General features: G+C 46.5%; 1 protein-coding gene across 1 annotated transcript in view; it reads right to left on the bottom strand.

Moving 5' to 3' along the window:
* Positions 1–14,464, bottom strand: part of RAD54L2 (RAD54 like 2) — a 50,782-nt gene that overhangs the window by 28,214 nt on the left and 8,104 nt on the right. The window contains exon 2 of the mRNA XM_079794645.1: positions 25–217. Coding sequence (XP_079650771.1) covers positions 25–163 — 139 coding nt within the window. The 5' untranslated portion in view covers positions 164–217. The remainder of the gene's footprint in view (positions 1–24; positions 218–14,464) is intronic.

Below are 14,464 nucleotides of genomic sequence, written 5' to 3'. Positions count from 1 at the left end.
GATAAGGCCACCTCCAGCACTCACCATCCAGCAGGTCCTCATCATCATCCCTGCTGTGCTCCTCCACTGCCACCTCTTCCTCCTCCTCCTCCTCTTCCGCATCCTCCAGCTCCACGTCCGGGTCCAGGTCTGGATCGCTCCCTGAGGCGGATTCGTCTGACATGGCTCCCAGAGGTCCTCAGTGGGCATTACCAACTCATGGTGCACTGCAGGGGTCCTGGGAAGAGGACAAGAGGCAGCAGCATCACCACGGGCTTCATTTATAGCAGTGGTTCCCAACCTTCCTAATGCCGAGACCCTTGAACACAGTTCCTCATGTTGTGGTGACCCCCAACCATAAAATTATTTTCGTTGCTACTTCATAACTGTAATCTTGCTACTGTTATGAATCGTAATGTAAATATCTGTGTTTTCCGATGGTCTTAGGCGACCCCTGTGAAAGGGTCGCTCGACCCCCAAAGGGGTCTCGACCCACAGGTTGAGAACCACTGATTTAGAGCATGAGTCCTTCAAAGAGAAAATGCCATGAACTCCCTGGAGCTTTTCTAAGCAGGACAAGGTAACTCAACTCTGCCCACAAGTGACTGGCCCTGCACTATGTTTTGCTGACTCTCTGCCCACCTCAGAACTCCCATTTGTTCATTCCTTCATGCATAAACTGTTCCCTAAGCACCAACTCTCTATATCTATACATACCTATACATGTACACACATATGGCTATATAATCACAGGCACTGTGCTAGGCTTTGGGGACATAGCACAAAGCAGAACAAAGCACGTTGGGGAGGACTGCAGGAGGGTGCGTACCAGAAGGAGCTGCTACTTTAGGGGGAGGGGGGACAGAGAAGTTTCCATTGAACAGAGGCCAGAAGGAAGAGGCAGCCACTCAGCCATCTAGAGGGAGAATATTCTAGGCAAAGTGTGCAGCAAGGGCAGAGCCTTGGAGTGGGAGTTAACTGGGAGTGGGTCCTGCCTACAACAGGCCAGGGCCCTGCCTTGGACCACAAAGAAGATAGTCCACTCTCCAATCACCGAATGAAGGGCTTGCAGTGGGCAGCTGGCTATCCACCAGTCACCCCTCCGAAACACGTGGCAGCCTCAGGCTGCCCGTGGCGCAGAATGCCCTGTGCCCATCTAAGCTCTCAGGCTCTGTTCTACCTCTTGGCCCCGTTCCAGCTCCATTTCTTCCAAAAAGCCTTTGTCAACTGTCCCAAACTTCAGGGATCATCTTCCCTCTTCTGAACTCCATTAGCCATACTGACCATGCGGACCTGCACTGAAGGCTTCATACGGGCTATCTGGCAAAGTGGTTTCTCACCTCCTCGCCCAACAGTAACCCTCTAAGGGCAGGGACTCAGCTGGGAACTGTTTCTTTGTGTCCTGGAGCTGGAAGCATGTCCTATTCAGATCATTCATTCATTCACACTCACTCATTTGCTAACCTGCTCTACTATGTCTAGTATGTGCAGGCACTGTGCATGTCTGTTTCTCTCCCCACTTTACTATTAGCTGTAAAGTGGGGGGGGGGGGGGGGAAACAAGGTAAAAAAGAAAGCTTTACCTTGCTTTGTGATAAAGCAAATATGTTAACATAAAGATTCACTGAGTTATTTCCATTTTTCCGCATATTTCCAATTTTTAATAATAAAGTGTGGGGGAAGAACACAAGAGAAATAATCTTTTACAAGACAAGCTGCTGCAGACAACCACATCAACAATCAGGTCATCCTAAAATTCCTCCATCTCCCAAAATAAAACTGAAACACAAGTCTCTAATTATTCAACACAAAATGCTACTTCAAAGCTGATATCTCGTATTAAGGTGCAGACACAACTTGAAACAGAACGTCTATGTTCTCTTGAACAGAAAGAGAAACAAAATGAAGCCAGCTGGACCCTTCAGAGCTGAGGGAAACTAGAACTTAAGTTTAGGCTGCTCAGTTTAAAGCGCCAGGAATTATGAATGTGTATGTCCTGATGGGTCAGATACTTAGCCTCTCAAAACAAGGAAGCCAAGAACAGCTGTGAAATGATTCAGTAACAGAATTTAAGTTTTAGCATTAATTACACACTTCCAAAAACACCCACCAAGGGCACCGCGCTGCAGGGGAAAGAGGGGCCCACAAGAGCCAATCACTAGAACTACTGCTGAGCCACCAGCCACTAGGTGACAGAGCAGATCCCGAACCTCTGAAGGAATGACTGCTGATGTCTAAGTTCATTAGGTCTTAGACAGGAAGTAGTATATCAGCTGCTTTGAAAATGAAATTTCTTTCTGAACATTAGTATGATGAGAATTCATCAGTAACCACTCTGTGTTTGGAAGTCAGTGTCTGTAACCAGCATAAGCCCTGTTCATCCCAGACTGCTTTGAGATAAGTGTTTGGCTTACAGTGTGCTTGGCTGATTGTGGAGTGGCTTTTAGAGAACAGATTTTAATTAGCAAGTACGTTTAGGTCACCTGAATTCCTGTCATTTTAGAGAAGAAAAGGTGTGGTGGTGGAGAATGTCAATAGGTAGAGAAAAAAGGAAATCTTTTTTTTTCTTTTTTCTTTTTTATTATTTTTTTACAGAGAGGAAGGGAGAGGGATAGAGAGTTAGAAACATCGATGAGAGAGAAACATCGATCAGCTGCCTCCTGCACACTCCCCACTGGGTATGTGCCCGCAACCAAGGTACATGCCCTTGACCGGAATCGAATCTGGGACCCTTGAGTCCGCAGGCTGATGCTCCATCCACTGAGCCAAACCGGCGAAAAAAGGAAATCTTAACATTTGCAATAGCATGGATGGACCTGGAGATGTAATGCTAACCGAAAGAAGCCAATTAGAGAAAGACAAGTACCACTTAATTTCACTTATATGTGGAATCTAATGAACAAAATAAACTAACAAAATAGAAAGAGACTCATCGATACAGAGAATAGACTGACAGCTGTCAGAGGGAAGGGGGGTTGGGTGGCTGGGTGAAAAAGCAAAACAAAAAACCACAACTCAGACACAGACACAGGGAAAGAGGGCTAGGGGGCAGTAGAAGAGGGTAAAGGGAGGATAAGTGGTGATGGAAGGAGACTTGACTTGGGGTGGTGAACACACAATTCAATATACAGATGATGTATTGTGGAACTGTACACCTGAAACCTATTTAAATTTTATTAATCAATGTCATCCCAATAAATTCAATAATAATGAAAAAAGCTAAAAGTACAAACTCACTGAAACTGGAGCCAAGTCTTACCCTTACACTAAGTCTGTATGCCCCACACTGCAGTATGTAAAAGGTGTTGTGTAAAAGGCATTCAGTAAACATACTGGATGACAGGAAGAAAAAAAGGAGGAAGAAATGAGCTCTTGGTAGAACTCGATCCATGTGAGCCCTGCTGCATCCCCAGTGAGGAGGGGCTCTGCCTCCAGCTCAGAGACCAGGAGAGTGATTATGGCAGTGCTGCGACGTAATGAGGACCTCTACTCCTACAAAACAAATCCTAGGAATCAAGTTCTATCTTAATGAAACTGGAGAACTAGCTATTTAAAGGAACTCTAGAGAGAACCACTTTAAAAAGCAAACATTTAATCCCCAAGTAATATGTTAATATCTACAGCTTAATATAGTGGGTCCCTAAAAGAAGACTATAATTATGAAGAAACCCACAGCCAATCCCAGTCCAGCCCCTCACAGCAATCTTGAGAGTGGAGAAAAGGCTCTACTGCCCTAGGTAAGTTCAAAGACAAGGACAACTGTCTACAGAGTGGTGCCTGCCCAGGAATCAGGGGAGTTGATCAGGAGGGCATAGTCCTTAGACATACCCTAGGGGGGTGGGGATACACAGGAGAAACACACACACACACACACACACACACACACACACACACACACACACACAGAGCCTGTGCTCACAAAGCAGACCATGCTTGGAGAGTCCCTACTGAAATCATAAAACTGCAGGCGCGCCCGGCCTCTCCACAGCAGGGCAGCCCTTGCAATTTCAGGGATGTCTTTGTGGTCCTTGGCAGCATCTCGATCCTGCCTTTGATATAAAACAATCCATTCCAAACTGCCATGTCCTCGTTGATTTTTGTGACCTTCAGTAGTATATTGTTTCTTCAAACAATCTCAAAGCAATTCCCACGGCAAGTGCCACTCACACTTTTTTTCCATTAAGAATATAAACAGCCCAGCTGGTGTGGCTCAGTGGTTGAGTGTCAACCTATGAACCAGGAGGGCAAAGTTCAATTTCCAGTCAGGGCACATGCCCATGTTGTGGGCTCGATCTCCAGTAGGATCGTGCAGGAGGCAGCCCATCAACAATTCTCTCTCATCACTGATGTTTCTAACTCTCTCCCTTCTTCTCTGAAATCAATAGGGAAGGGGGATTGGGTGGCTGGGTGAAACAGCAAAAAAGCAAAAAAAAATAAAAAAAATAATATATATATATATATATATATATATATCCTATCTAATAATAGAGTAACATGTAAATTACCATCACTCCGCTACGCCCACGATTGGGCGGCGGGACTCGGGGTGGCCTATCCGGCCATTGAGAGGCACGGATCCGCTGCCACTGAGGGGGGCTACCCTGCTGTTGAGAGGCGCAGGGGGCGGGACTCCCACCCCCTGTGCCTCTCAACGGCCAGATCCACAGCCACTGAGGGGGCCTGCCGCAGACACCCAGCTGCGCCTCTCAACGGCAGGGTAGCCAGGTGTCCGCGGCAGCCCCCCTCAGCGCCTCTCAACAGCAGGGTAGCCCCCCTCAGCGGCCGCGGACCATCAAAAGTGGGGGAGCTGGGTGCCTGTCTGCTCCGGCACCAGCGGACAGGCACCCAGCTCCACCGCGAAAAGCGAAAGCGTGTAGGGGACCCTACACGTGCATGATTCAATCATGCACTGGGCCTCTAGTATATATATATATATATATATATATATATATATATATATATATATATATATATACACACACACACACAAAAAAAAAAAAAACACAAAAAACACACAACCCATGCATTTATGCTAATTTACAAGGGGGAAAAGTCTTTTAAGAGCATGAAAACATTCAGTCCAAAACTTTAGGCAACACCCCTCTAAAAAACCTTTAGTCAAAGATGCGGGCGGGGGGAGGGGGGGAGTTCAGTCCATATATAGTCCTCTCTGGGTACCCACAAGATCCTTCCAGTCTGTGAGATATCCACTGGGGTGGATCTCTCCTGTGCAAGACAAAGACCTGATGTGTACTTCAAACTTCCATGGAGCCCAAATGCCTTCTGATGATCAGTTACTTAAAAACACATTTTACACACACAAAGCAGCCACAGAACTCAACTCCCACAGCTCAAAATATTTGACTTGGAAATCTAATGAGACTTTTGGCAATTTGGAACTTAAGACAAAATAAGGAGGGAAAGGTAAACAAACATTCAGGACTCTAAGGAGCCGGGCCACAGGAGACAGCGCTCTCCAGTCTCCAGGTACCACAAAGAAAGAGAAAGTGGCATTTTAAAATGTAGCAGAGAACCATGTTACATGAACATCAAAAAATATTTGGACAGTCCATGCCATACTCCAATAGAAAACTACAAGATCAATTCGATATAAAAATAGTATACACACGTTATTTTATAAATGTAATTAACCATCAATGGGCAAACTTTCTCGATGACTTAAGTTAATTCTACATTTGCAAAGTCAAATTTTTACTTTTACCACTGGATCTTGGCCTTTAAAATGGCCAAGGGCTGAGGTTCCCTGCGTCCCCCCCTCAAAGATCCCTGGCTTAGGTCACTGGCCAGACATCCCGCAGGGTCAGTCCCAGGGGTTGAGTACGTAGGAGTAAAGCTCTAGAAGGCCACTACCAAGGGAAGCAAATGAAAGACTCACTTCATTCTCCATGGAACAAGCTGGAAAAAGGAGGGGGATGGTGTATGGGGAGAGGAACCGGGAGGAGAGAAGGAACAACTGAGTTGGGAAGATATGAGCTAAAGCAGGGATGGCAGCTTTGGCTATGAGAAGCCTATGACATAGCCACTACTCCCCAGAGAAATCAGGGCTCTGAAAAATTCTCTCTCTCTCTCTCTCTCTCCACACACACACACACACACACGTATGTTAAAACATCAGCTCAGTGTAATGTGAGTGAGGGCGGTAAAAAAAGAAAGTTAAGGTTCCCAGATCTCTGAATGCAGGGACTGAAACGAGGAAAAGCAATTGGGTGAGTCTGTACCTCTCAGCTTGGGAGCCCTGTGTCTCTTTCCACACAGCTCCCGCTTCATACAGAGAGAAGGACCCACACGGCAGGGCATGGATGGCCACTTCCTAGGCTTCCTGGAGCCTAAGCCAGCCCCGAGTCCAGAGCTGCCTAAAAGCAGGTCAGGTTTACCTACTAGATGGTAAGACTGAGGCTTGGAGAAAAGCCCAATCGTGCTCCAGTGCCACCCCTCCAACGCCGTCCCCACCACCACTTCAGCCTCTTCCCAAAGCCCAAGCCTGCGAGGCTCCTCCCCTTCCTAAGTGCTCTTGTGGGCACAGAGCCACGGAGCTCAGTCTGGGTGCCTGCAAACCCAGACAAACACAAGCTGTGCACAGAGGGGATGGTGCCCTAATAACTCTGCAGTTAGCATAAACTTTGGTAAAGACTTCTCTGTATCTAGTCAACCACTCACGAGACACAATCCTGAAAAGTTCTATGCAAACAGCATTTCAACAAATCAAAGCTTTTAGAGCAGGGACCCCATGTGATGCTTCTATAATACAACTTGTAACCACTAATTTTCTGAGTTGATGAGGATCACTTTAGATTTTCATTTTTTCTTTTAAAATAGCTATACCTAGAAGGCTGTACAGTGAGTGTGGTCCTTCCTAAATTGGATGACTGCTCCTTTTGTGATATGTACTGTTATACTGTCAAATATTTTACAGGGAAATGTATCTACTGTCATTTTATTATACGGTTACTCAAGTTTTTCACTTTGGCTCTGCCAGTGACTTGGACACTCTCTATATTTAGCTCCTTAAAGACATAGGTAGCCGAAACCGGTTTGGCTCAGTGGATAGAGCGTCGGCCTGCAGACTCAAGGGTCCCAGGTTCGATTCCGGTCAAGGGCATGTACCTTGGTTGCGGGCACATCCCCAGTGGGAGGTGTGCAAGAGGCAGCTGATCGATGTTTCTCTCTCATCGATGTTTCTAACTCTCTATCCCTCTCTTCCTCTCTGTAAAAAATCAATAAAATAAAATAAAAAATTTAAAAAAAAGACATAGGTAAGCGCTGGCTCCACTTCTCCCAGTTCTAACATGAAAGGCAATGCTAGTCAGGTGCAGCCTCCTTAAGATACCCAGGGTACAAGACACAAATATATTTGGCATCCCTCCTCCCCTCACCCTCTAAAAAAATCAATTAAAAAAAGAAAATAAAAAAACCACACACACACAAAAACCACCACCACAATAACCTAGGATTAAAAAGGCTAATTAGCCTCCCAGCTCCCCCAGGCGCAGACAGGATGGCCTCCTGCTAGGGGGCAGGCCTCTCTCCCTCGTCCCCTGGGAACTGGGAACTGGAACCACCTGAGGCAAGTCTCAGGGGTTCTCTGTGGAAGGCTCTAGGTCTGCTCAATGTCATAAACAAACAGCACCCCACAGGCAGGTGGAAATTAGACTCACCAGCTTGCCCTCCCTTCTTTGTGTAGATGTGGCCCAGTTCTGAACAGTCTTCTAAGGAGACTTACATAATCGATCCTAGATTACACGTTTCACTGGTATTTTATGGCCAAGGTTATCCAACCTGTGCCACGTTCGTAGGCTCTCACACACTGCAGCATGGTAGCAGGAAGGAGCTGAAGACTCAGACCACTGAACCAATCAGAGGTACTTAGGTAAACTTGCCCTGTAAGTCTCTCCGTAGTCTAACACTGGACCTAAACACTGAAGAAAACAGTGCCATCCGAATATTAGCGGAGATGAGTGAGAAAGAAAGAGTGCACTGACCTACAGCCAATGCAGTGAAGTAGAAAAAGGCTGCTTCGTTCAAACTGAGACTCCTACACTTTCTCTGGGGGAAGCATGTGGAGTCTAGACAAAACTCAGGCTATAGATTCAGCACGTAAAAGGGGGACCTGCAGGAAAACCTCATTTCTGTGAACAGAAAATAATGGATCTAACCCTTGGGAAGAAGGGCTATCTGTCAAAGACTGGGACATGGCCTGTGTGCGTGCCACAGATAAATGAAGATGCTATTACATGGAGACAAGGCCAAATTTCATTACACCAAATGGGAGGCCCAGAGAACATAAGAATTCACACAGGGACCTTATGGCCAGGAGATGGAAGAGGGGATGAAGGGCAATGGCCTGAAGAAATATTTGAAAGAAAAGTCATAGTTATTTTGGTGCTCAAGGACACTCATTCACCCTAGTCCAGGAAGGGGTACAGTCTGGGGCTGCACGGTTTCTCTCTGACCGGGTGAGGCTGCACCCTGGAATTAAACTCCCAACCTCTGCCTCATCAGCACTCACTATGCCAACTTACAACAGTCGGCGACCACCATCCAAAACAGTCCAGCTTACTGACTGCAGAACAAAGCGGGCACCTAGAGACAACTGCAAACGCCAGTGACTGCTCCGCAGGCCAGCTTTTAAGCGGGAAGGTTAATGAAGTTCCAATCTTCTGGTCTTTCAGTCACAAGCAGTTATAAACGTCTTAGGGCCTATTCTCAAGTGGACATGGTCGCAGCCCTGCAGCCAAAATGAAAGTGGCCCCAAGAGAGGAGCGCCCCTGCAGCGGCTCCGCGCACTTCAGAAGGCTCCGACCACACCGCACACTAACACCAGGACACAGGTGCCACGCAAAGCCCTGGAAAGCCCACTAGCAACTGAGCCCAGGATGGAATTTTGCTTTCCAAAAGTTGTCTTTCTCTGGGCTGCCTCTAACCTGGACAGGAAGTAACTAACTTTTAGGTAAGATCTGAAAACAGCCACGGCATGTGGAGGGAATTATTGGGAGGAACTTCAGTGAAAGGAAGGAAGGAGATCTTGATCTGTGGAGACAAGCTGATACTCCGGGTACTCTACCAGCTGGTAACTAACCCCCCCACATCTGGGCCTTTTCCAAGGTCGGGGGAGTCAACATTTTCATTACCTGCAGACTTAACAATCAGTTGAACAATCACAAAAAGTACTACCAAATGCTTTGGCCCAGAAAAGAGTTAAGAAGAAATAACCCTTCTCTGCAAAATGACAGAGCAGATGCTATGGTATCACTGCTACATTCTGATGATTTTTGATAAACACAGTGGGGACAGAGCGGAGTGGGGGGGACAGGCGTGGGGGACATGGAGAACATGACTTACAACAAACCAAGAGGTTCTTTTACTAAAGTGCACACTCTCTGTGCCCTGGCATAAAGAGGCTCGGAGATCTTGGATCAGGCTGTTCTTGAAGCTTCAGGGAAGAACAGAGGTGATGACTGAGAACCAATACTTGGAAAGCTCTTACATTGTATGAAACCAGAACCTTACTTACGGCTGCAGCCTCCTAGGGAACTAACTAGTCCACAAAGAACACTGAACGGCAGTAGAGGTCAATTTTAAAAAGGAGGGAAAAGATGGTTCAGCACAGAGAGCTCCAACATTTCAAGTGCCAAAATCAGAAAAAAAATTCAGGCTGTTTTTAATAAGTTACATCACTCACGTCAGAAATTGACTCATACCTACAAATTATTAAAATTGACAAAACAGCTCATCACTGTGGAAGATTTGGTGGTCTTTGGAACGTCTCCATCTACTAGTAGAATCACAGCTCCAAATATTCAGCTCAACAAAAACTTATTCAATAGCTACCTTCTACTGGGAACACAAAGGTAAAGAGCAAACAGGTCAGGTCAAGCATTAAGAGGAGTTCAGCCCTAGCTGGCTCAGTGGATGGAGTGCCAGCCTGTGGACTGAAAGGTCCCGGGTTCGATTCCGGTCAAGGCACATGTGCTGGTTGCAGGCTCGATCCCCAGCAGGGGGCATGCAGGAGATAGCCGATCAATGATTCTCTCTCATCACTGATGTTTCTCTCTCTCTCCCTTCCTCTCTGAAATCAATAAAAAAAAGAGGTGTGCAGTCCAAAGTGAGTTTTGAAGAAAGAGTTGAACAGAGGTAATTGGCAGGGGGGGACGATGACAGGAGACTAGCTGTGGACTGGGGAAGAGTTCGAAGATAGAGAACTCTATAAACAATGTTTCAGAGACAAGAAAGAGCAGAATGTGCTCAAGGAAACCCATGATGTCTGTATTACTGCGGCCTAAAGGACCAGTGTCGTGAAGAGGAGAAGATAAGCCTGGAGAAGTCACAGGCCAAGGTCAGGGAGCACCCTGATACAAGCTGGGGAGGCTGGCATTTGCCTACGAGGAGGATCAGGAGTGACACGGTCAGACCTGTCTTTCATCAAGATCACGCTGCACCACAGCTATATGCTGTTTCACACTGAAAACAGACTCCAGCTCATTTTTCAATGTAACATGGGCAAGTCACTTAACCTCTCCCAGCCAGCGTCCTCACCTGTAAAATGGAGGTCCCCTACCTTCTTCTATGAAGAGGAGCAGGTGGTACATGAATAGAAGTGTAAGCTGTACTATGACGATACACAGCTCAGTGTTTAGCACGTTGTAAGTATTGAAAACAGAGTCTGGAAGGAAAGCGTGCTATGAGGCATGACGCAGATGGACTAGAGGAGAAGGAAACAGCAGCCAGTGAACAAGCCCGAGGAAAGGCCAGGTTTGAGAACGTAGGAGGTAAAATATCAGGGCAGTGAAGTGCTGCTCTCCTAGCGGCCATGAGTAAAAGACACGTGGTTTCTCTTCCAGGTCCCCCTCCAGGGCCTTGGAGCTGCTGAGAGACAGCGGGGAGGTCACGAGTGGGAGCTCTTTGGCATCAGGGGGACCCAGGTTAAGGGCTGCTTGCCTTCTCCTCCTCTGGGTACTGACACCTACACTTCAGGGGTTGTGAGGGTTCACGCAACATATGACCCGGCAACATAATAAGCACGCAGTAACGTAGCACAACGCAAACAAGTCCCACATGGATGTGAAACTTACTTTGCAATGTCTCTCAGGAAAGCACTAAGCCTTCTCACAGCTCCAGCCCGTCTGGAACCTGGGAGCCGACACCCAGCACATCAGCATGCTCGCTCTCAGCATGTCTTAGAGACAACCGAGGCTCCGCTTGGGGAGAGCTTGTTTTTATTTCCAGTAAGTGTGTAACAACTTTCACCATTTTATGCGCTATCTGGTTCCTAAACAAATAAAACCGGTTTTGGGGAGCTCATCTCTGGAGACAGCAACTGGGATACTGTACAGTTTTACTCAAAAGTTAAGTAAAAACTTGGCCCCAAGCCCAGACAACAGGCATTCCTCCCAGACAAAACTGGATAAACCAAGCCTACAAACAATGAGTGGAGAAAACAGTCCAGAGGCAAGAACCCACAGCCAGCCCACGCTGAAGGCCCCCCCCCGCCCCCGGAGTCCGGAAGGGAACCAAGTAGGGCTCTGGAAAGGATCGGTTCAGATCTGAAGCAGTCGGGCGAGGCAGGAGTTAAGCGAGGGTAAGACACCAAAGTTACTAAATGAAAAGTATCTGGGACATAGATATTCTCCTCTTACACCAGAGATAAGGTTTATGGAAGCAATAAGAACCAAATGCTCTACCCACATTAAGATTCAGACTCATTATGAGTAAGGCAGCTGGGGACATAACCCGGGGAAGGAAGAGTATCAGCAGAGACAAAATTTAAACACATTAAATGTGGAAGAGTAACAGTTCCCACTTCAACAGGCTACTTTGTTGATGCTGCTGTTTCAGATTTGATTTCTCATAAGGAATGTATCATTAGGATACTTCACAAGGCATTATCTGCTACTTTTACTTATGAAATAGCTAGAGAAGTGAATCTTCAAGGGACAAAAACTTGCTAAAATGCCCTTGAAGTGGAATTGTTCTGTAAGATGCTGCCATAGCACATGGTTTTGATTTAAAAAAAAAAAAATCAAGCTTTTAAAAAACAAACCAAAAAATAAAATAAATCAAGCTTTTTTTTTTTTAATAAATCAAGCTTTTAATACACAATCTGAAATAGCCACTGCAGAGTCAGTAGATGAGAAGCGAGTCCCCAGACTCACAGACGAGACACGGTCACAGTCTCTCATGAAGGAATCTGGGCTGAGAGCACCGTGTGGGTCAACTGGTGAATTCAAATTTGCCCTAATCAGAGCATGCCAAACACAGCCGGTGACGTTCATGACCACAGCCACCAACATGTGAGACAGATGCCTCTGCCAAGGCGGCTTCTGACCTGCCAGGGAAGGAAGAGCCTTTCTGAGAACACGGAGACAGCAGAGCAAATTTCAGGGGAAGACTTTTTTTTAAAGAACTGAACACTTCAAAATGGCGAAATGTATGGTAAGTGAGTTATACTTCATAAGGAAGGAAAGAGAAAGTTAAACTACGACTCTACGGGCCAGAGGAAATAATTTTGCCTGAAAAGGCTGGTGAAGGCTTCCCAGAGGCGGCGGCAGGCCTGACTGTCACAGGACAAACAGCTTTCCTTCAGGAGGGCGCGATGACGCCACCCGGGAGAGGGAGGACTCATGCGGAAGTCAGTTCTGTGGGACCAGAGGCCAGGGAGTCAATGGGAAACCGACTGCAAAAGATGGGAAGTAGCCGGGCCAGATCTTGATGCGGCAGTGCCCCGAGGACCTTGCTAAGGAGTCTGAGGACCTTGCTAAGGAGTGTGAACTTTGTTCTATACAAGGATTGGCAAATACGTGGCAGTTGGCACCACTTTTCCTGTCTGCCCGGCAGACATAACTATATGTCACTGAGCCCTTCTCTGCTGAGCTCAAGAGCTGACTCAATATCATGTCCACGCAATCCTCCCACAGTCCACGTGCCCCCAACAGGAGGAATCGCTAAAGGGTCGCAAGCAGGGATGTAGCATCAGAAACTTGTTTGGGGAGCAGAACGGTGCTGTGGTTCCACATTTCTGAAATGTAGGGCATTTCTGAAACCATCTTCTCACAGCTGGTGGGCATTTCACGGGGCTCAGTGGCTGGAGTGCTGTTCCATACACTAAAGTGTTCCGGGTTCAATTCCCGGTCAGGGGAGAGGTTGTAGAAAGGCGCATTTAGGAGGCAGGCAGAGAATCACCATAATGCAGAATCCTAGAAGTGAAGGTCAGTGTCTCCTTGGTTTTTTGTTTGTTTGTTAATCCTCACCCGAGCACATTTTTCCATTGACTTTTTAAAAAAGATATATTTTTATTGATTTGAAAGAGGAAGGGAGAGGGAGAGAGACAGAAACATCAATGATGAGAGAGAATCACTGATATGCTGCCTCCTGCACGCCCCACACTTCGGATCAAGCCCACACCCAGGCATGTGCCTTGACTGAGAATCGAATTGTGACCTCCTGGTTCATAGGTCATCGCTCAATCACTGAGCCACACTGGCTGGGCTATTTTCTTTTTTTTTTTTTTTTTTTTTTTTTTAGAGTGGAAGGGAAGGGGAGAGACAGGGAGAGAGAAACATTTATGTGAGAGAGATTAGTTGCCCCCGCACACACCTCACCCAGGGCTAGGGATTGAGCCCGCAACCAAGGCTGTCTTGATTGCCTCCTCTTTAGCGAACACATACATGTTCAATAAGTATCTGCTGGGTGGGTGGATGAATGGATGGATGGAGACAAAGACCCCCAAAAAACGTTTGAGCCCCATTTAGGTGAACTACTTCGCTAAGCTCTTTATGTGAGAGTAAATAAGGTGGACTCACAACTCTGCGAGGCAGCATTACCATGACTCTCCTCCCTACATTTCAAGATGAGAAAACAAGTTCTGAACTGCCTGCCCAAGTTGAAGAGCAGTATCAGAGCTAGGATTGCAAATCAGGTCCTCACTATTAAGGAAACATTGTTAATTTTTTTTATATATTTTATTGATTTTTTACAGAGAGGAAGAGAGAGGGATAGAGAGTTAGAAACATCGATGAGAGAAACATCAATCAGCTGCCTCTTGCACACCCCATACTGGGGATGTGTCCGCAACCAAGGTACATGCCCTTGACCGGAATCGAACCTGGGACCCTTGAGTCCGCAGGCCGACGCTCTATCCACTGAGCCAAACCGGTTTCGGCTGTTAATTTTTATTAGGGTAGAAAATAGCAAGGTAAATGTTTAAGAAAAAAAAATGTTTTTATTAGAGACACACTCTAAGTGACAATGGCTGAGGTTAGCCAATAAGAAATTGTTTTAATAAGTGGGGAGGATAATTGAAAGAAAAAAATTGGGGAAATGTTGTTAATTGTGGAAATTGGGTCCATGGGGCTCATGATACTATACTCCCTACTGTTGTATGTGTTTGAAATTGTCCATAATAATAAGTCTACTCATGTGCAGCTTCCCTCGCTGCAGAGATGGTAGGGAGTGGGGAGTTGGTCAAACCA

The sequence above is a fragment of the Cnephaeus nilssonii genome, assembly GCF_951640355.1.
Source record: "Cnephaeus nilssonii genome assembly, chromosome: 17".
Taxonomy (NCBI): Eukaryota; Metazoa; Chordata; class Mammalia; order Chiroptera; family Vespertilionidae; genus Cnephaeus; species Cnephaeus nilssonii.
The sequence above is the reverse complement of the archived record's forward strand: the minus strand, read 5'-3'. Positions and strand labels throughout refer to the sequence as shown.